This window comes from Camelus dromedarius, chromosome 32 (assembly GCF_036321535.1).
Source record: "Camelus dromedarius isolate mCamDro1 chromosome 32, mCamDro1.pat, whole genome shotgun sequence".
NCBI lineage: Eukaryota > Metazoa > Chordata > Mammalia > Artiodactyla > Camelidae > Camelus > Camelus dromedarius.
In genome coordinates this window covers 9,740,195-9,763,288 of record NC_087467.1, presented here as the reverse complement: position 1 = coordinate 9,763,288, position 23,094 = coordinate 9,740,195, and the positions used below count along the sequence as shown (strand labels likewise).

The window sequence follows — 23,094 nt, the reverse complement described above, 5'->3', positions numbered from 1 at the left end:
ATTAGAAAACTTTGAAGAAATAAAAAAAGGTTTATTACTTACAAATCCTGGAAATTACATCGCACACATGGGGCCACACAACAAGAGCAAGTTTGTGGGGGATGGGGCAGGGAAGGGTGGAAAAGGTGTGACGCCTGGGATTCTGCTTTGATTGAGGTGGGGGAGGTGGTTAGGGTTTCAAAGGCTCACTCTTTATGGACAAATTTAAAACACAAGGGCAGGAATTTAAAGCACAAAGGAAGAGGAAAAAACAAGCAGCCCAAAGGGTCAGTTGTTGAAATCAACCAAGATCTCTAAAACAAAAATGCCTGGGGAGATGGGGTAGGGGGTCAGCCTGGCTTTTGACCTGGTTACGTGGCTGGAAATGGGTTATTTGAGATAGCCGTCCCTGAAGCCCTTCTGAAGCAAAGCTTAAGTCAGGCACTTGCATGACAAAAAGAAAAGCCAACTGACAGGGCTTATACTGCAAAGGTTCGTATTAAAAAAAGATTGATATCCTACGGGAGTATGCTCAAAAGGGTTTTGAGATCACTATTTTAGGACATTTGAAGGATAATTCTTCACCATCCAGGTTCTAGAATTAACCTTGGAGAATGATTGCAAATCTCTGCAAAAGACTTTCAAAATCATCGTTTGACCATGTCTTTAGGAAACAGGATAGACGATTTGTTCCTCATTAAGAGCAGGTCAGAACAAACCTATCCGAACCCATCTGTTTTAGGTGGGTTGAATCCTTTCAGCAAGTTCAACTCATAATAATCTAAATCTGTCCCCCTGAGAAAAATAGAGATCCTTGATGAAGCCACTGTACCCGGGGCAGAAATCAAATGACAGGGACTTGAAACTTGGATTTTGGCCATTCATCGCCTCCAAATTTTGCATTACTGATGCACTGGGACCTAAATTGGGTAGTTTCTAATAAATTAAGCAATCATAATGCAAACTGTTTGCATGACATTTTGATCTGGAAATAAGCAAATTTAAATTTAATCCCAAGATTTCCTTAAAAATACATTCTATATTTTTATTTTATTTCTAGAAAATGGCACTTACCTGCATCCATTGCCATCACGGAAACATTGTATTGGTTGTTTTTTACAAATTTTGATTCTCTGTCTAGAGTTTTTACAGTTTTCAAGTCACCAGTGTGTTCGTTAATTTCAAACCAGTTACCTTCATCTTTTATCTTCTTATACCTAATTTTTAGAAACCAAATGTAAATGCTCAAACCAAAAAGTGGACATAATCTCAAAAATCTGTCATTCTGAAAAATACACAGAATTTCCCCCAGTTAGAAATCAATTATTATTGCAATTAAAAAGAAGGAAATTATGAAAATACATTACCTTAAGCCCTCACTACTGCGCTTTTCCGGATCTAATGCTTTGTATCCAAGGAGCTCTTTGCCCTCTGGGAGGCCGTCTTTACTCTGAATAACTTTTACTGGCGGTTGGCATTCAGGGCCCTCATCAGTGTCTTTAACTTTAACAGTGACAGTTGCAGTGCACATAGTAGGAGCTTGTGAGTTTGGCGCTCTAGAGAATTGTGCTTCGTTAAGAACACCAACTTGCAAAACAACTTGGTCACTGGCTTCATAGTTCAGGGGCTGTTCAACGAACATACCTTAATGAGTCAATATTTAACACTGCACATGGAAGACATAAGTATGATGCCAAGCTGTAGCACGAAAGGGAATATGATTTTTGTGTATAAAATTTTACCAAAAGTTGCTGCTACTAGAGTTAACGACTAATAATTAGCTTCCTAGAGTGACAAACACTATCGAATGCAAAATTGTTGATTTTAAGATTTAATCAATTTTTATTTTCACTTTCCTTTAGGAAGGTCCTGCCTTCATTTTTTTTATTACAAGTTTAGATATTAATAGAAATACAGATAAGTGTTTGAATAAATTCAAATAGACTATTTCTCATTATTTTATTACTTATCAAATGGGATGACAGTGAAAATCCCTCTAAGTATGTAAAATAATTAGATAGACTACTAGGATGTGAAATTTGACTATAATGGAGCAGTTACTCTGAGGATCTGAGTCAAAAGATTTAATATCAAGCAGCACCTTTTCAAAGTACATCGTATTTGAATTTGTTAATTCCTCATTGAAGTGCTTGGTCCTGAATTGAATAATCAGAAAGACTCCTGAAGCAACCGTTAAATGATTAAAGATGAAACTCTATCAAAATAACAAAAAAAAGGAGAAATAAATCTAGAAAAAAATTTTAATAAAGAAATAAATAAAAAGAAAGAGAAAAAGAATTGGCAATATTATAATGAAGGGACATTTTCTAAAAATCTTACGAGGAAGGAAAAATTTATACATATCACTTCTAAGAAAATAGACTGTCTCCAAGAAATTAATGAGGAAAGATGCAAGAGGTTAGTGAGGGCTGTGGGTAGAAGGACTCAGAAAGAACACAAGTTCAGTTAATCATTCTTGAAGCCAGTAATTGCAATTAAATTTTAAAAATCCCAAAGCACTGGTTACCCCAAATACAGTGGGATTAATGGGAAAAGCTGCTGAATATTCGGTAAATGGTGTGTCTTATAAAATGCATTACAGAGTGCTGAAAGTCTAATCTGAGCATGAGGGGAACTGAAGAGTCAAGAGGCTGACTTTAAATATTGATTCTTCTCTTTCTCGCTGTCTTATGTTCTATAAAATAATGGATTTAGATAAGTGAGTGTCTAAGACTCCTTTTGAGGCTAATATCTGATTACTAATTCAATATTTCTCTGCCTTGGTTTTCCTCATACATAGAACAATCAATTTTGCACCTCTGATGCCTTTCTTCTAAGAGAAAATGAGAAAAAAATAATAATAAAGTTTATGTATAAAACAATGAAAATCATTTCAGCATTGCATTGCAACACTCTAGTTATATACATACAGGAATTACTATATGTATAGTTATATATTATTATATATAGTTATTATTATATATTGTAATTTCCATTTATAACTATATATAATAATTCCTGCATATATAATGTATATGCCCAAGTGTAGGTTAGAACTTTGTAAAGCATTGCTTGATACATATATATTTACATATATATTTTTTTTACCTTAACAACACACAAGACTGCTTCATTTGTGTTTGGATCTGTGCTAATTCTGAAGTTTCCATTTTCATTTCCCTGTAGGATCTTGTATACAGCCTTTGAGTGAGGCGTGTTTGGCAAATCCTGGTCACGTACTGCCATTCGTAAAATCTCAACGTCAATTCTGTTTTCTTCTACTTCTGTAAAATACTGAAACCATTGCCTCTTCTTATTATAAACTCATAGTTTCACTGATGTGATTTTCTACTCTAAAGGTTATATTTAAAGAAAAAGAAAACAAAGTGATATGGAAATATGCAATTATACATCGGGAAGAATTTACACGTTTAACACATAAGCTCACTCCTTTCTTTTATAAACTGATACTACTGTTTCAAATCTTATCCATTCTTCAAAGACTAACTCATGTCTTAACTTTTCAACTTCTCTGAGGTGATTTTTCTAATCATTCAAGCCCTCATGTTTGTCTCCATTCTGTACTTCTACAGTATTTACAGTCTATCACCCCTATTTTATACATAAAATGCTTTATATTAAGATATTAAGGCTTCAGTGTTTGAAGATAACTATAAATTTTATTTTTTAACTTTTGATTCACTAGCAAACACTGTAAGGAAAAAGTTTTCCCTTCTTTGAGAAATTAAATCATAGTTTTTTTCCCAACACCTCCTAAAAAAGAAATATGATTATGGAAAAAGACTAAAAAAAGTAGTAAATCAGAATCTTCCAGAGATGTAAAATGAATTCATAGAAGGAAGACAGCCTGGTAGCCTTTGGAACATAATGGATCTAGATGCTAATCCCACTTTTTCCTCTTATATCATCTGTATGTATGAGAGTATGGACACGTTACTTAGCTGACCTTTCACATCCTCCTATGAAATAAGGGATAAAACATATCCTTAAAAATCATAGGGATTAATGTAAAAATATTGTATAGATGTGCTTGTCATTACAGGTTTTCCCTTCTTTGACTTGTATTCTGGTACAGATTAATGAGAAAAGTGGAGACGACTTAATAAAAGTTCAAGAAAGAAGAATCACTTCCTGGAAGTACCATCCTACACACACCTCTTGTGTTGTGTGTTCCTAAGTCAGCGTGTGTTCATGGGTAACCCGGGAAGAGACTGCACATAGATGGCTGTACTCCTGACTTCCCAGCAGAGCAGAAGATGTAAACTAGCCCCTCTGTTATCTTAAAAAGTTGAAGAGTCAAGAACACCAGAGAGATGTCCTCTTCCCCTTCACAACTGTAAAGGAAATTTAAGTCCAAAGAATCTGATATCAGAGCTTGACATCCAAGAAGCACTGAACACGTGAATAAACTCAAGGGATAGAAAGCAATTAGATGGCCAAGAGAGTATTCATTTCCTTGCATCCAGGAATAATAGCCACTTTGATTATTTGTACAGAAATCATATTTTCCTATGAGTATTATTTGGAAGTCGTTGCTATTAAAACCAAAATGTGTAATCTGTGAGCTAACAAATTTCAGATTTTTTTTTAAAAGTAAATGAATCTAGAGAAATGAATACAGAGATATACTCACAGAAGATTCTGTAAAATATGGTGGATTGTCATTTTCATCCTCAAGCGAAATAGTAATTGTTCCTGTATTAAATAACCCAAAAGGTTGGCCTCCCATGTCTCGCACTTCCATTATCAACTTGTACGTATCACATTTCTGAAAAAAAAAACAGGGAAAAGGTACACTGATGACCACTTCTATTTCCTGTAACCTGTGATTCTCATAGCCCTTGTTCAGGCTTTGATTATTGTACAAATTCTTTTTTGAAATTTTTTCCAGAAAAAAGCTACCACAAATACAAACATCGAATAAGAGACTGGTCAGTCAATACAATGGAAAGTTGATGTTTCTAATATAACATTTCAAAATGTAAAATTATTTTAGCATCCACACATCAAACCAGGTCAGTGACGTCAAGTGAAGCCTTGTCTAGCACCTTGCACCTTCCCCCAAGTCCCTGTAGGTACAAAGGAAGTGTCCTGAGAAGCCCTAAGCACAGCCCGCGTGGAAGCACTCCTGGAGAGGGGGGCCTTACTGCGACTTCCCTGGGAGTTCGCCATCAGTTTAAACATAGTTTAGTGGCTGAGAAATGAATTAAGCAATTCATTACTTCTCTATCCAGCAAAGGCGTAGCTGTGGTGATGACACCTGTATCTGGATGGACGGAGAAATGCTTTGGGTGATCTGGGATTTGCTGTAAGATTTTATATCTCAGACGAGTATGCAGAGTGTCAGGTTCATCGTGGTCGATGGCCGTCACTTTTCCCACTGAAGTTCCTGTTTAGATAAATCCAACAATTTCAACAATTTCAAACAGCGACACAACTGAATTACAAACAAAAATAAAAATCCAGGCATTGCTGTAGCATATTCTCAAAACCACCAGTTGATTAATGTTAAATGTTATGGATAAGTGGAGAAGTATCTAAATGTTCTCCAAAACTCTAAGTGCCCCTTACCTGGAAACATCGACTAGGTAGCTACCGTGGATAATATGATTTGCATTCTGTCTACATGGGAACATCCACCCCACCCATGGTAACAGCGGTTCTCAAATTCTTCCTCCCAAACCAGTTCATGGACCATTTTTGGATGGTGTCTTCTCTGTATAGCTTGTTCTTTTCAAAGGCCAACTTGATAATGTTAATTAAAGGAAGAGCACAGCTTTGCATATGATAACAAAGGTTTTATGCTTTTGTATTTTAATAAATGTGCTGAATTGTTAATATATACAAGACTTAAACATTATGCAACAGTTTGAGTGTCATTTGGACCAGCTTTATGTCCCAGAAATCAGAGTATTGGAAACGCTGCTTTAGCAAACCACTTATTGTGGGAAAACAGTATTAAATATGCCTACATAATGACAACAGGATGAGGAGGTATAAAAACTAACAACATAAAAACTAGCAACTTTATGAATAAACTAGACAGTCTTCTTATACCCTTTGGTTTGACAAGGTCACAATCTTGGCTGCTGAGAACATCAAGCCAATTAAAAATTGTTTTTCAATTTGTTTGGAAAAATGCACTGAGTAAAGGAACGCATAGGTTGTTACAAGCCAGGTCAGCATTTCCATACCATCATCTATTTCCGGCTCCTTGAAAATGTATTGTGACGATCTATTGCTTTATAAATATATCTGTGACACATATGCACACGATCAAAATAGAAACAATAAAGAGCATCTGTCTGTCACACACTCATATGCACTAGAACTTTATGTATCACTTAGCTGCCATCCACATGTGCCTGGAAAATGAGTGCAAAAAGGTTTGCCTTTGAAGAGCCTATGATCTTATAAGACTACAAAATTTTGTAGCATATCCTTGAAAGTCCAGCATTTAAAAATGTTCTGCATAATTGTGTTTAAAAGATCAATAAGGAATTTGATGGAAGCAAAAATCTCATGTTTTCCCTGAAGCGTGAACTTACCGGTTCGGCAGTTCTCGGGCACACTAAACATAGTCAATTTGCTTTCAAAGTACGGGGCATTGTCATTATCATCTTCGACTTTGAACAGCAAGGGCAGTGGGTACTCGGGTGCATAACCGTCTATGGTCGTCGCGTAGGCATAGAGCTGAAAGGTAGATAACCCCCATCAGCTGATTCTTCAAGAACAAATTAAGCACAGAATTAAACCTAGCAGTTGGGGAGAGACGTAATGTTTGGAAAAAAAAAATCATCTGCAAAGGTATATCTAGCTCAGAACTTATCCAATGGAGAAAAAACACACCAGCACAGTCTGTGTCTGAATTAGGTTAACTCAGGAGAATCCACTTATGTTCCTATGATAGAGAAACTATGAATCTTTTCGTAATTAGTCACTAAAGCAACAGTTTCAAAAAGCTCAATGAGAGGAATGGTTTGGCAGCCTAGTTTCCATCATTCTATATTAAAGCAATAATAATATACTTAAACATTGTCATAATTAGTATAAACAGAATACTATACTTTAGTAGGATTAGTCATATTTTTAGCCGAGTTAGAAGAGTGTCATTTAAATTTTATGTGTGTACTATTGTGATGTCATTTTCCCTTTGAATTCTTCGGTAGCTTGAAGAACCTCATCTCTTCTAGCCCTTTTGCACTGTAATTTGCTCTTATCTTTGAAATTGCTCTCATCTTTGGGAAAATGCAAACAGTTGTCAGCAGGAGTTGGGACTTGAATTTGGCACTGAATTGAGAGTGGGGCATCCAGTGCAGACTGGGCAGAGGAAGGGAGAGAGCGGGGACACCAATGCTGAGTGTGTACAGAATGTGATTAGCAACGTGTATATGAAGACAACAGACGGACTTGTGTGTCTGGAAAAGAAATCACACGTTACAAGATAGTAAGGCTCTGTCTGGATAGAAAAGAAGGGACTGGATTGAACCAATTTTTCCCTACAAACCTATAAAGTCCAGACTCTTCTCAACATTCTAGAGGAAGAGTGTTTGCAGCTGCTTTCTTTCACAGAATAACTTGGAACTATTGAAGAAAATTCACTTCTTCTGCAACTCTTCTTTAAAAAGCTTGAAAAAGGACCTTATATAAATCCCTAAAAATCAGATGAATTGAATGGTTTAAAACAAATTCCTCCAACTGCAATAATGGTGTGACTCATCCAGAAAATTCTTTGCCAGCCAGCCAAGATTGAACAATACAACATGGGACAAGAGATCAAACAAGGGAGCAGCAATGATAGGAACTGAATTAGACCTGCGGCTACTGTTTCCAAAAACCAATGAAATCAAATTATTTCAAACCACAATAATTTATTAATACTTAACATTTATATCAGTTAGATAAAAGCAAAGAATTGGAAAATCCCATCAAAATCCCCAGCTTTGAGGACAAAATTCTGGAGCATGTGCGTTATTTGAGCTACCATCAGAATATTTTTAAAGAGCTTTACAGTTAATATAGTGATTTGGCCACATTATGGTATTGAATGATCCCAACAGCTCAGAGGTAGATAAGACAACTATTAGCAGTCCATAAAAGGGAGAAGAAAGCAATCTTGAGGTTGTGGCCTGCCCAAGACTAAAAGGAAAAGTGGCAGATACTGAAGATCCACTAATTTCCAGAGAAATAAGCTTTCCAGTATAAAAGAATAGGTAAAACTGATTTGATAGAAAAGCAAAGACATTTTAATTTTAATCTCTGCATTGACAGAGAAGGCTTCTTTCTATTCCACATTGTCTCAAGTGATTTTATAGCTGGCACCATGTTTACATCTAGTTGTTGCACTTCCCCTTATGAATTTTGTTGATTGCAATTGGTGTTTCTTAATGCCAATTCAATCTTAAGCATGTTAATGGGAACCAGAGAAACACAAATAATTCAGAAGGGAAAATTATTCAAAAGCCCAACTTTGAGCAAAAATTGCCAACTATTTTATTCCTTTGTCCTTTAAAAGATGTCAAAAAATAGTGAAGTAATGTATTTTCATTTTAAACTATTCTCTCTGGCAATGATCTGGGGAAGAAGCCAAAACAGACAGCAGGTTGATGAGTGAGAAGCAGATGAAGACCTCAACCCCCATAAACAAGATGTTATCAGTACCGTAAGAGACGACACGTACATCGCATCGCCCAGGGCAGGCAGCTCTTTATTCAGTATTAAGGCCTTTTCTTCTGTGGTTAGATCTTTTCTGCTTGTGAAGGAGCTATCAGGGCAAGCAGCAGAGAACTTACACATTTAAACATCATGAAGAAATTATGTCCTTCTAATCCAACCATTTTATTTAATTATGAAATCCCTAAAGTGGAACATTAACCTTGCTTCAAACATTTCACTACCTTATATAGAGCTTTGAAATCCTTAAAATAGGGTCCTCGGCATCAACTATCGAGTCCTTCACACTGTGATCTTTACTTCCTGCTCTTATCTCACACCCTTTCTTAGCTTCAAACGATGCCTTCAGCTAGGGTTTGTTGTTCCTGTAGATTTATTTCAAACCATGGTCCTTTCCATCGCTAATGCCTCTGCCTAGGGCACTCAGCTATCTCCTCCACCGCTCCCCACCTCACTGTTTATTGACTTTTCGTGGCTGCCTTTATACGGCCGTAAGTTCCTACACATCTTTCAAATGTCTGCTGAGATATTACTTTCTGGACTGCCCATATGTCCCCTTTCCTGTGCTACTTGAGCAAAGAACTCCTTTACTACACTCTCAGAATTCAAGACACCATGTGCTTAAACAGCTTCATTCACCATCACACTACAACTCACGGTGAAGTTCTTTTGTATGTCAGATTAGACATCAGAACACTAAGGAGATACGTGAAGTTGAAACAGGAAAATTAAAGATTTAATTTTCAGAAGAGTTTGAATTTTTCCTTGGGTGAGATTAGTTAGAATAAGATGAATGGGTAAATGTATTACTAAGGAATTAAATGATAGTCAAGATTCTTGTTGCTGAAGGACAGTCAGAGGGAAGGAAAGACAAGGCAGTCAATGCAACATAAGAGGCTAATGCAGGGGATCTCAACCTCAGGAAACATTTAGAATCGCCTCGGGTGACTTCAAATTTTCATTGCCTGGGCCCCACCCTAGAACAATTAAATCAGAATTTCTGGGAATTGGCTCGATCATCAGTACATTCAAAAAACAATTATCGCATGATTTATAACATAGAGTCAGGGTTGAGAATAATTGAGCTACATTATTACAGGGAACTTTAAACACAATAAAATTCACTGTTATTGTCCCAGGAGTCTACAGATCAAAACCTGTCCTTCAAAAATGTTATTATATTTTCTATAGCTTTCCCTGCCTTTCTTAGGATATCCACTATCTTTCTTCATCCATGGCACCAACAGAAATATGAAGTTTATATTACACAGTAACAATTCTTAAAATATTAAATCAAATAATTGATTCTTCTAATATGTAAATAAGTGGTACTGAAAATATTAAACCAAGAATAGAAAACATGATTCTGAATAATCCAATAATCTTACCGGAAACTCTGCATACTGCTCACGATCTATGCTTCTTGTACAAAAGATATCCCCTGTGTCTTTGTCTATGAAGAACAAATTGAAGGGCTCTTTGTCAACTCCTGGTCCACTTATGGAGTAAAAGATGGTGTAGTTCTGTGCGGCATCAGACTGAACCTGTAACGATAGGTGAAAATTCAGGGAAAGAACAAATATGTCGTGATAAATATTTTCAACCTAATCTCTTGTGATAGTTTATTTTTTTTATCACTGGCTCTCTTTCCTACTCCCCTATTCTTTCTTTCCTCTGTGGGTCCACCCCCATGTTTTTAAAATTCTTAATCATATTCTGCAATGTGCCAAGCCAGAAACTCTGTCACCTCTTTGATCCCAAATTATTTTGAGTTATCCACATAGAGATGGAAAAACAGTGCAGCTGAATATGCCTTTACAATTCTTATTCATTTATTCTTATTCCTAATAAAGTATAGTAACAAAAGTGATTTTGAGTTATTAGCAATGGATTCTGTGACTAAAAAGAAGTAGAAAAAAATGCAACTTTCCTCCCATAATTACTTCCTCGTGAATTGCATAATTCCAAAGTTGGCCTATGTGTGCACTTCAGTTATGTGGCAGTGATACCACTTCTTGGTAAACAGAAATACGGGCTTTTTTCGTGAGGATAACTGCTAAAAGGAGAATTTAATTATGCGAAATCTGTAGGCATGTCCTCTGTATGTGAATACTGAAGTCTGGTAGAGTATTCAGGAGAATCAAAATGCAGACCCAAGAGAATCAGAAACTCAAAATATGCAACTTGTTTCTAAGTGCTAAATATGATTTTTGGAGGAAAGTGATAAATATACAGACTCTCTTCTGCAGGACCCTGGTTCTGGTGAATAGATGGTCCTCACTGATACCAACAGGTCAAAGCCCTGAGTCAATTCAAATGGAAAGTTTCAAAAAGAAACAAAATTTGAACATAAAATGGAACAAGATGGACTGTACCTGCTGAACATGTTGTGGAAATGGACCTAGTGAGTTCTCCATCAGCGAACACGGAATAGGGGCCCATCGCCTCTTGCTTCGCCTGAGGACTGCGTCTTTGGGATGTCTCTTAGGAATCTGCATTTGATGAGAGGTGAAGAAATACAGCAGAGCTTATCCCTCTAGGCACTGTCCGAGGACATCGGCATGAAGAATCAAGTAAGGGTTGTACATAATATCACGTACATACAACACCCAAACAATTTCTGTGTTTTATTAACAAGATACACACACACATATATACACAGGGTAAGAATCATTTGCACCTATTTCCTGATTTAATCACCGAACCAACCAGAACATTTATGGGATTTTGGTGAAAGATACTATCTTGAGAAGTATAGATCACCTAAAAAAAAGATAATCCATTAGCAGATATTTGAGAATTAATTTCATTCCACTTGTAGTGGTACAACTAAAATTTGTTAAAATACTAGCTATGGTGCAAAGCATCTGTACACCTACGTAAAGACACAGGTCAGCATGTGGTCCAACATATTTTATTTTCTGTGATATGGAAACTCTTCACAATTTGCATATAAATTAATGTTTTGTAAGCCTTAGTCTAAATTTGTAACAAATGAAAAGCATATGTAATATGTAAGCACATTATAAATTTGATGGTGAATTTTTGTAATCAAAAGGAATTTAGCTGGGAAAGTGCCTTATAAATTGAATCATTTATTATAAGTTATTTAATAAGAAAAAATTAATTGTGCAGAGTTTGTTGAAAGTGAGATTTATGTGAATTCCAGTAACCTTCTCCCTACCCACTGCCCGATCACCACCACTCACTGCAAGAAGATGAACTTGCAAACCCATTCTGTGGACTGGCCATACTCCATTCTCTGAAGAGAGGGACCTTCTAGAATGTTCTATCAAGAAGACAATAAATTGTAGATGACCTCATCTCTGCTTTAAAGAGAGACTTAAAGTCATAGTCACTTGGGAGAGAGCTACTCAGGGCGGAGGGCCACACCTCCAGCCTGAATGAGTCTCCACTGAGTTTTCCACCTGCCCTGCCTTGTTCCTCAGGTTGGTTGTTCTTACTGCCACACCTCAAAACATTATCTGAAACCTCTGCTGTTCTGACTTTGCACCGTGGCTACAGAGCTGTTCATTTTCACGCCATTGCAAATAGCTCTATTACTCCTTAAAAACAGTCTAGTCTTTACATACGTTAATTCTAAGTGGAACAGAAGCAAGTGAGCACACAAGAACAATGACTGTAGCAGGGAAGGAAATACATGAGATGGAGGGTGCTTGTAAGAGGATTACTATGCTCAAGTCTTGCCTCATATACCTTCTTTCCTCTTGCTTCCAGTACAATGTCTATCTTTTTCTGTTCCTGTCTCTGAGCATCTGAAAGCAGAATGGAAAAACTCTTCTTTGCAGAAGACAAAGTGAGGTCACGTGTTGTGTAAACTGAGCCATCTTCTAGAATTCTGAAGTCAGGATCACTTGACTGGATTAGGCTGGCTGACTGGAGACACTTCTTCAGATTCACTGCAAGGAAGAAATTTCACAGTAATTTGTACAGTGAAACAAGAATAGAACAAGTTTTACAGGAGTGACAACTTCCAGTCAGTGCATGAGAAGCAGAAAGAGAGAGGTTACACCTGGGAATACACTGAGTGCCTTCTATTGTAGAACTTAGAGGCCATAAAAATTAAATACTTAAATTAATGGAGTTGCAGTTTCCACTGCTTTCATCATTAACTAATTCATGAATAGACACAAAATATTTTCTTAATCTCACTGGTTTTATTGTTTCCACTTTAATTTTTACTTATGGGTTTATACATTAAGTACAAATTTGTCATTTTCTATTATATGCAGTATAACTGTATGAAGTCAGTAGATTTTGAACTTGTTTGCAATAATCTCTGACCATTAAAACTATCTTGCAAAAAATAAGAAAAGAGGTCCATAGTTAAGTAATATTTCACAGTAATGTTGCAAGTACTCATTCTGTAATATCTTTTGGAGGCTTGATAAACTCAATGCTTAGTAATCCTTAGTGGTTGCATCAAAATATTTCCTTTACAGATTCATATTTGATACGTTTAGCATATTTACTATGTGCCCTTTGGGTACAGACTGTATATCTTTTAAGTGCTTAATTTAAAACCTCAAAGCGCTGGGCAAAGCATTGTCTACCTTGGAAAGAATACCACTTATGTATTCAAGGTATATTTTTCTAGATGTAAACTTAAGACTAATGAGAAATGTTGATGAAAGAAATGTTACTCCTGGACTCAGAACAACCAACCCATGCCTCAGGTGTGACTGTGATAATAAGACTACTTAACAATTTTATTTGACTTTCTGAAGTTATTCTGTGAAATAGATCACATGAATTCTTGCTGGGTACCTGGTCATTATAAGCAATTTTAAGCATAAATTTTATTTTGGCATTTAAACTTTGATGCGTCTGTTTTATATCTATTCAATTAAAGAACATCGGCTTTGGAGTTTTGGCAGCAGATAGTCACAGGAAATTAAAACATGCTTCTGGTATCGGTGCCTTGCTTTGTTTGTACTAAACTAAGATAATTTAGCCCTCTGATGTTTGCTAATTCTCCTGGCAAGATAAGCATACAGCTAACTTGGTGCTTTTGATTGTTTCTAATCACTACCCCAAACCAGGTAGTTTGTCTTTCATTTTATGTCGAATTTTAATTTCAAGTAACTACCCTATGGCCTTAATCCCAAACTTTACAAGAGCAGCCCGCAGCTAACTGTAGCAGTTAAAACTATGAAATTCTTAACATCATTTCTCACCTTTGCCTACAAGTGCTTCAGCCTGAAGATGAGAAGGAACTTGGAGAGAAATTTTCTGGCAAGCATCGCAAAACAATAGTAAAACCTCGAAAGAAAGAAAATAATATCAGGAATTACATTTGACCACAAACTTTCACAATATGGTTTTGTCTTATTGACAAAAATATTGTCGATTTCTGAAATAAATGAATCCTCCAATCCTTCAGTATTTTACAAATTCATTTTAAAAGGAGACAACAAAAAAAAGTGGCTTTTAACCACAGTCCCTTAGTATCAGTGAAAAAATTAAAGTGAACAGTAGTTCTTAGGACCTAAATTGTACTGCATCATTTTAGGAAAATGTGTTACAAACCATTGACTTTATATAGAGGGTATCAGCTCTCAGGCCATTCATAAATGCCATTCTGGTTTTTTTAGCATGAAGAAAGTACTTAACTCTGTAATATAATAACCATGTATTTGTACACAAATCATCATTTTCACAGCCATGAACAATCTGAGGTATAGCTGACTAAGTCAAGAAAGTATTTGAGGATGGCTTTTAACTTCCTAAAGAACAGCACCCACAAATATTCACTGGTCTCAAATCACTCCTTGGACCGGCTGGCACAAGCTCCAAAGTCTAAATAATCTCATTCACAAAACTAGTCTAAAAAGAAATACAATTCAAAATATAGAGGGTAATTCAGTAGGGTAAAGATTTTTAATTAAATTCAAGACACAGCTATTGTTTTAAAAAGTTATATACCAAGTTCAAGGAGAGAAGAAGGCAGAGACGATCTGAAAAATAAAAGCTATCGGTTTAAAAGTGTCTACAAATTCAAAACTTATTTTTATTTCTTTTTCTTGTCATTTTGTTTATTTGCTTCCTCTTCTGTTGTTCAAAATGACTGTCTTTTTATTATTTAAACATAAAATTGACCTAGAACAGAAAGGTCAATTTTATAACCAATTTTTCTCTGAGGACGTATTTCTAGGGTTAAGGGACCCATTGGGAGAAGGAAAGAAGACAGACTATCAACCATATTATGGATGGATGGACATTTCTTTTCTAACTTAGCCTGAGTCTATTGGAGATACTGCATCAGCCGATATAAACAGCCTGTAATTGTACAAAGATTCTGTTAGGCAGGTAATACAAAAACCTGGACTTTTAAAAGTTGTATTTGCATTCTGCTTTAATTTGAATAACCACTTTTAAAACACATGAGACTTTTTATTTACTCGGACTTTTTAATATTTTTGTTCCTAATGTCAGGGAATGAACTAAAATTTACCTAAAGAACTTTCTCAGAGTAAAAAATATATAATGTGGAAAGAACATTTTGTAATTATATATATAATATATATACACAAACACAAATATACACATATACCTATTCATATATATACCTACATTATTATATACCATACATATATATATATATATATATATATATATACACACACATTATTCTCATAGGATACATCCACATTCCTGTTCATACCCCTATCTTTTTTCCTTCCTGCCCTAGGACCCCCAGTTCGTTGGTTTTGCCTCTGCAGACAAGCTAATACAGGTCTCCAGAAGTAAAATTCCAGTCTTCAGGTTAAATGAGCAGCTTAGTTATTTGGAGGGAGCTGAGGTCAGACAGCTGCTTAGTCATTACAGGGATGGATGAACGGATGGGCAGGGGATGAGCCAAAGGATACTGGACAGAGCAGAGACTAAAAGTACAAGAAATCTGGCTGAGTATCTTGGAAAGCTTTCGCCACATTTTACCTAACTAGTACTAACTCAACTTAATACTAATCTCTGAGCACGCCACCCCCTCCGCAAACCATGCAGTTACAGGATAAAACTGTGACCATCAGTCACACATAGTGTATTACTTACATGGAGAAAATGTTTATCCCCATGTCATAAAATCTTTAGATCCTGAAAATATAATTTGAAGCTAAAATATTTTGCTAAAATGAAAAAAAGAAGGAAATTTGATGCTCAGAAATGCCAGATGTAAACATGGGACAACTCCCCTCTCCCCACTCCTCACCAAAGAAAAATGAGCACCTGAGTACACAGTTACAAAGCTACTAAATACCTAAGTGGAAGCCAAGTTAATTTATGTTTTCCATGACTGTCACATTTTTCTTTATTATTATTATTTTTTCAAGTTAAACGCCTTGCCTGAACTAAGAGCTCGGCCCTTCCCTTAGCCCTTCCTGGGTAAAAGTAAGAAAGCCCTGGCTATTTCATCTCCCCACCCAGAATCGTCTTCCTCTTCTCCCAGCTTAGTGGAACTGAGCACATTAAATAACTACAGCCTATTTAATGACTAGTAGCAAAAGGAAACCTCAGAACCTTCTGGGCCAAATGCCTGAGGAGTGAATTCATTCCACGACTCCTTAGAAAAACACCACAACAAGACTGAACAGCGGATTCCCTTGAAAACCTTTAACATCTTGGCTTGAGCAAACCAAACATCCGCCCTCCCAGGTCACAAGTCTCTCAACTCTTCCTTGAATTTCCCTCAGATCTGGTTTTGTTTTCCCAGTCTACCTTCTCCGCCTTCCACTCCCGCCTTACTCTCCAGCCCAGACTGAAGGAAGGAAGTGCACAGTACCGTGCTTGGACTCCCTAATCCTTTGGTTGTTACTCACCAGGAGACAGAAGAGGAGCTGCTTATAGAAGATGCTCCCTGGGGCAGCGGAGGCCACAGCCATCAGAAGCGGTCCCAATGGTCAGGGATGGTGGCTGGATAACAGCAGCTTGAGATGCACAGGGCGGCTTCCGCAGACTCCCAATGGCTGGCACTTGTGCAGGGAATTCTGCAGATGAGCTTGGTTTGGAGAAGAGTCAGGAGGCAAGTGGTAAAAATGACAGGAGGAGGAGCAGCAGAATTGCTTTGCTCCTATTCCTGAGTCAGTCTTCGCCCTTGCAATTCAGTTACCTCTGAATGGCAAGAGGTTTTCCTACAAGTGGGGAGGGCGGGGTTCAAGACACCCCAAAACTCAGCCACTTAGCTCCTCCTCACAGCTTTCAAAATTTCTCCTGCCATTTGACACATAGGCAGAAGCGACAGGGAACACCCTCAGTCCTTGGCCCTCCTCCTTTTCCCCCCAGGTTGATGCTCTGAAGTCCTCCCCAGTTATTACCCACTCCCACGTCCTCCCCTCCTTCTTAGCCTTATTAACCTGCCTTGCCTCTGGGTACAAACATAGACTGTGCACGAACTCCATGCAAGGAATTGATGCCTTCTCAGCTGCCGTTGGCAAATCGGAGACACACAGGCATGTGTGATCACATCCGTCAGAAGTTATCTCCCCATCTGAGTGTTTAGGTGTAGTCTGTCACACACAGCACTGTGGTTCTGGGCTGTAGTCCTGCCAGGGACCTGGCACTCCAGTCTAGGGCAGCAACTGCACGGACGCACTGCGTCTGCTCCTTCTTACTGTCTGCCCACTGTGCTCCGATTCTCCAGCTGTCACAGGAATTGACCACGGTGTACCTAGACCTTATGAAAGTAAGTGAGTAAAGAAATAGCGAGGGTATAATTTTCTTACTGTATTCTTTAAAATTTTAAAAGCTCAATTTATCTAAAGTAAAAATATAAAACGAGTTCACCCATGTCTCCCACTCTCCATCACCCTCCCCAGCCCCAGCCTCTTCTCTTGAGCCACCAGTCTGTTCTCTGTATCTATGAGCTTGAGCTTGGTTTTTTATTTTTTATTTTCGGAGATTCCACATGTACGTAAGACGATGAGTATTTGTATTTCTCTGTCCAACTTATTTCACTTAGTATAATGCCCTCCAGGCCCACTCATGTTGTCACAAATGACGAGATTTCACTCTTTTTCAAGAATGACATGTAGGTTGATTCCGTATCTTGGCTAGTGTAAACAATGCTGCAGTGAACATAGGGGTGCATATGTCTTTTCATATTAGCATTTTAATTTTCTTTGGATAAATACCCAGAAGTGTAATTGCTGGAAATGGTAGTAATATTTTTAATTTCTTGAGGAAACTCCATAGTTTTCCATAGAGGCTGAACCGATTTGCATCCTCACCAACAGTGTACAAGGGTCCCCTTTTCTCCACATCCTCACGATGCTTGTTATTTCTTGTCTTTTTGATCACAGTCATCTTAACAGGTATGAGGTGATATCTCATTCTGGTTTTGATTTGCATTCCCCTGATGATTAGTAACGTTGAGCAACGTTTCATGTACCTATTGTCCATCTGTATGTCTTCTTCGGAGAAATGTCTATTCAGATCTTCTGCCCATTTTAAATCAGATTGCTTTTTCTTGCTATTGAGTTGTACGCATTCTTTGTATTTTTTGGATATTTGTCCTAATCAGATACGTGATTTGCAATTATTTTCTCCCATTCAGTAGGTTGTCTTTTCATTTTGTTGATAGTTTCCTTTGCTGTGCAAAAGCTTTCTAGTTTGCTGTTAGTCTCTCTTGTTTATCTTTGCTTCTGTTGTCTCTGCCTCTGGTATCAGACTCAAAAAAAAATCACAGCCAAGATTTATGTCAAGGAGATTACCGCCTTTTAGTTTTGTGGTTTCAGGTCTTATGTTAAGCTGTCAGTCATTCTGAGTTAATTTTTGCATATGGTGTAAGACAGTGGTCCAGTCTCATTCTTTTGCATACGACTGTCCAGTTTTTCTCTAGCACCGTTTATTGAAGAGACTGTCCTTCCCCCATTGTATATTCTTGGCCCTTTTGTCATAAATTAAATGACTATATATGTGTGGGTTCATTTCGGGGCTCTCATTCTGTTCCACTGATCTATGTGTCTATCTATTTTTGTTTCAGTAATATACTATTTTAAAAAAATAATATTAGGCGGTACTTTGTGTAGAGCACATCCTGGTTGAGGCCTTCTTTGCCCTCCTTGAGGAAGTAGCACCCTTTGGCCAGCACCCTCCACCCTTGGCATGCTCATCCGGCAGCCCATTCAGGAAGCCTCACGGCCTGGGGAGCACCTGTCTGCCAACACCCGCCCCTGTGCACCCAGGCCTTAAGCCTCTCCAAACCTGGCAGGTGGGGCTGGGGAAGCGCCCCCTCCTCACGGCCTGCAGCTCCATGGGCACATAGGGCCTGCGTGGTTCCAGCTACCAGGCCTGGTTCACTGCACTACCGGCATCTTCCTTTACAGTCAGGCCTAGCTGGTCAGACACACGGGGTCTTCAGTTTTTCTGCTGCGGCTCCATTCCTGCTCTGGCAGCTACCACCCCAGTGCAATACCGTACAATTTTAATCACTGTAGCTTTGTAGTAGAGTTTGACAACAGGAACTATGATGCCTCCAGCTTTGTTCTTCTTTCTCAAGACTTACTCTGTCTTGTCTGGGCCTTTTCTGGTTCCATAAAAATTTTGGGATTGCTTGTTTTATTTCTGCAACAAATTCCCTTGGAATATAAATACTAATTATTTTCTTATTCCATTCTTTTTTATTATTCATGAGATGTTTTTCCTTGAATATCTTTATTTGAGAACACCTATGATCTGAGACCAACTCTTTTTAAAATCACTCCATTCATCCAAATTAATTGTACATTACAGGACATCCGAGCCTAAAAGTACAATATTCTATCAAGCTTAGTTTTTTAAACACTAATGACCCTTGCAATGAAAACTATAGCATCATTTCTCCTGTCACAACTCAGTGAGCTCAATATCAATCACACACAAGACCAGTGATGGAAGTTATGGAAGGAGGGTAAATATTTTCAAATGGTAATTGTTTAATTTGGGGTATAAAAGAGGGAACTAAAATTCATATTTAACAAGCCATTGCTAAGAATCAGAAGCCACGACAGGCATTTCACTGAATCCTCCCAAACAGTCCAATGAGGGCTCCTTTTAGATGGTAAAACCATGTGAAAGTAAGTAACCATCTTTCTCCCATTAACCCAGAGACGATGAAGAAGCAAACATTTGAACCCAGGTCTGTTTGCCACCAAAGTGCTACTCTTTGCTCTCATGCTATTTTGATGATAAATGTGTATCAATATATTGAAAATGAGCAGAAAATGATGATCAGGTATGTGAGAATCCTGTCTTGTTGAACATTAAGCCAGTCTGAGACCAGTGGAACGTATTGAGAAGCAGTTATAACCTACACGTCTTAATTACAGTCAGCCGTTCCAGAATACTGTGGGGCATCTGGCCTCTTTTGTGAGAGTCATTCTATTGTCAAGTAGAACGGCTGTTAAACTACCTACTTCATAAATTTTCATACTTGAAATTAACTCTTCCTGCTCTTGCTGCTTATATTTCTGTCTCATGTTTAACTGAAAAGTAAAGTTATAGCTCACTCCCCATGCTGCTGAAAAACGAAGGATGAAAGAGTTTCTTGTGCTTACCTGACAGTGTATGTAGAGAGGGAAATGATAACATAACTGCTTCTTTGGAATTAGAGGCCAGGAGGGTTTGGGAAGGAAAAGGCCCTGGAAGATGAACTAAATGACGTCTCATAGTATTTTATTGCCAAAGGTACATCCACCAATAAGTATGTATTTTGTATCTGAACTGGAATTTGATTTCTCAATGAGAAAATAAAATCACTTTAATTGGGTATTTTTATATTTGACACTTTGGGAGAAAAGAAAAGAATGGTAATATAGAAATAGGAATAATTACCTAAATGTATACGTGTAGCTCCAAGTGTAATTCTGTCTGGGTGTGTTTCAGCATAATTATCTAACTATAGACTTAGATAATAAGCATATATATTTAATGTTCTTAATAATGTGCATATATATATATATACATATATATATTTCTGAATTCAAACACTCAAGTTCTTTAATTCTTCAATCCTAGAAACTGGGACTATGCTTTTCAGCTAATGAAGTCATCATTACATCTTCCCACATTCTGACAAAAATTAAATTGGCAATTCTGAAAAAATTAGCAGGTATTGGCCTGTAAAAAAAGATACAAGGCATTGCTAAGTTTGAATGAATATTCTCCATGGATCCTGGAAAGGTGATTTTTTAAAAAAATTGTACTTCTTTTAGCCTGCCTGCTACACGCTTTTTCCTCCAATTAGCTCGCTTTCTTGACAGTAATAATAATAAAAAAATCTTTTATAAACATTAACTCCAAATCACTGACTTGCAAATCTATCACATCAACAATATTTTTCCCCATATTTGCTACTTATACACAAGGGCTTCCTTAAAAGTCGAAGTATTTTATAGGAAAGCAATTTACTATCACAATAAAATAAAATTACAGTGAAGCTGACTATCCTAAATCAAGCTAAATGAAAACAAAATATCCCTTTAAGTTTCCTGCCATTAGATTATTCAGAAAGAGCTGTATTTTATTTTTATAAGTATGTTTGTTGTGTTTTGTTTGTTTTAATCTATGCCTAAATTAATAGCATAACTGAATGACTGATAGTGTAGCACAGTACTTAAGATCTTTAGACTCTGGGTTCAACTCCTGGCTTTACTACTTATTAGCAATATACCATTGGGTAAGTGACTTAATCCTTCTGTGCCTCAGTCTCTTCATCTATAAAATGGGGACAATAATAGCTGCTAATTTATAGGCTATTATGAGGATAAACATGGTATTACTTAGAAAGCACTTTGAACAGTGTCTGGCTTATGAGCAATAATATTTTATACCATATAATTGCCCAAGTGTGTAATAAAAAGTTAAAGAGATTAAATTTTAACGGAAACAAACAAAATTATTGCAAATCCAGGTTCTCATGTAAAAACTGTCTAAAGATATACATATTTATCCATTGAGTAAATATTTAAAAGTTCATATATTGGGCTTTGCCCTCCATAATGAGATGAGCACCATGTACAGAAAAGAAGATGGAAATATTATTTTAAAAGGCACACTTTGTGGAGGACACAAATATAATTCTCTTTCCAGCTCAAAATATAATTTAAAAGGAGATACTGTAGCAAATATTAAACATCTTAGCAATTTAGATAGAAATTAAGGAGAGACCATGATTACATGCTGAGTTCAAAAACTTCTGTAAAAATGAAGAATTTACTTTAAATATGTAAATATTGTATAATCAGTTTTCCACGACAGATCTAAAGTTACACAGAAAAAGATTTCAATTGAAAGATCCTTGTGATCCTTGCATTTTTTTAGATTTTAGTTTGAGGTGTCAGGAATATATACCTTCCCATGAATTTCAAAGAACGTGTCTTACAGAAATACAGCTCTAAATTTCATCAAAATTGTTTATCCACAGCTAACTTGCAGAAAGTGCTGGTTATGAATAAATTCAAGTCCTCAAAATAGCCACTTACTGATGGAATCATTATCTCTGTCAGGTGAGACAATTTATTCCAAAAGTCTTTGGACTGGTAGGAATGCCTTATACACTGATGAAGCCTAACAAGGCGCTTGGGGTTAAGTATACATGACAGAAGAGAACAGAAGCTACAAGGGTACAGCAGGGTATGTGATCCTAATATGGAAGATTAGAAATGTATGGACAAATTAAAAAGAAGTCAACTAGAAAAGACATCTGGGTCTCAGGAGTTCAGTGTGCAGCAGAAAGCCCCTTCAATTCCAGTGAACTCATGAACTTTTATCTGGGTATAAGGTTATTAAAAATTAGAAGTAACTCATAGGGACTGACAATTACTAGCAATGATTTCTCAGGGCTGTTTCCACAAAATATTGATTAACTTTGCTTAACGTAACCACTTTCCATTATTATCAGAATTGTTGGCAGACTTATGAAAAGAAATGTCAGCACAAATACGTTTAATTTAGAACTCTCTCTAGTCAGCACACACCCCAAACCCAAACTGGCTTAAGAGAAACAAAACAAAACGGAATTGTTGAGGATAAAGGAATTTGTCAGGTCATGTAACTGGAAAGTCCAGGGATCTCCTAGATTCAGGCATAGCTCAAGTCAAGGGATCAAATGACGTCACCAAGATACTGGCTCTCTCCATCTCTGAGCTCTGCCTTTCTTTGTGTTGGTTTCATTATCATTCGGTTCACTCAGTGCGGAGGCAAAGATGGTCACCAGATGCTCCAAGATTACATTCTATCGTTTAGAAATTGGTAGTTGAAAGAGTTTATCTTATTTTGAATAGTTGGAGCAAAACACAATCCCACTGGCGAATCTTGCCCCAAAACCTAAAGTCAAGGGATGGCCAGACCATATGGGCAGAAAGTGGTGAGGAGGTCTTGCCCAGAGACTGTCATCTGTTGACAGAAAAAGGAAGAATAGTGGCT

At 37.1% G+C, this 23,094-nt stretch overlaps 1 protein-coding gene across 1 annotated transcript in view; it reads right to left on the bottom strand.

The window, feature by feature from the left end:
* DSC1 (desmocollin 1) overlaps positions 1-23,094 on the bottom strand; it is a 265,006-nt gene that overhangs the window by 9,144 nt on the left and 232,768 nt on the right. Inside the window, exons 4-14 of the mRNA XM_010977197.3 lie at positions 16,512-17,365; positions 13,872-13,956; positions 12,391-12,593; positions 11,049-11,165; positions 10,062-10,217; positions 6,549-6,693; positions 5,223-5,389; positions 4,634-4,768; positions 3,088-3,273; positions 1,347-1,606; positions 1,054-1,196 (exon numbers count right to left, since the gene is read on the bottom strand). Coding sequence (XP_010975499.2) covers positions 1,054-1,196; positions 1,347-1,606; positions 3,088-3,273; positions 4,634-4,768; positions 5,223-5,389; positions 6,549-6,693; positions 10,062-10,217; positions 11,049-11,165; positions 12,391-12,593; positions 13,872-13,956; positions 16,512-16,574 — 1,660 coding nt within the window. The 5' untranslated portion in view covers positions 16,575-17,365. The remainder of the gene's footprint in view (positions 1-1,053; positions 1,197-1,346; positions 1,607-3,087; positions 3,274-4,633; positions 4,769-5,222; positions 5,390-6,548; positions 6,694-10,061; positions 10,218-11,048; positions 11,166-12,390; positions 12,594-13,871; positions 13,957-16,511; positions 17,366-23,094) is intronic.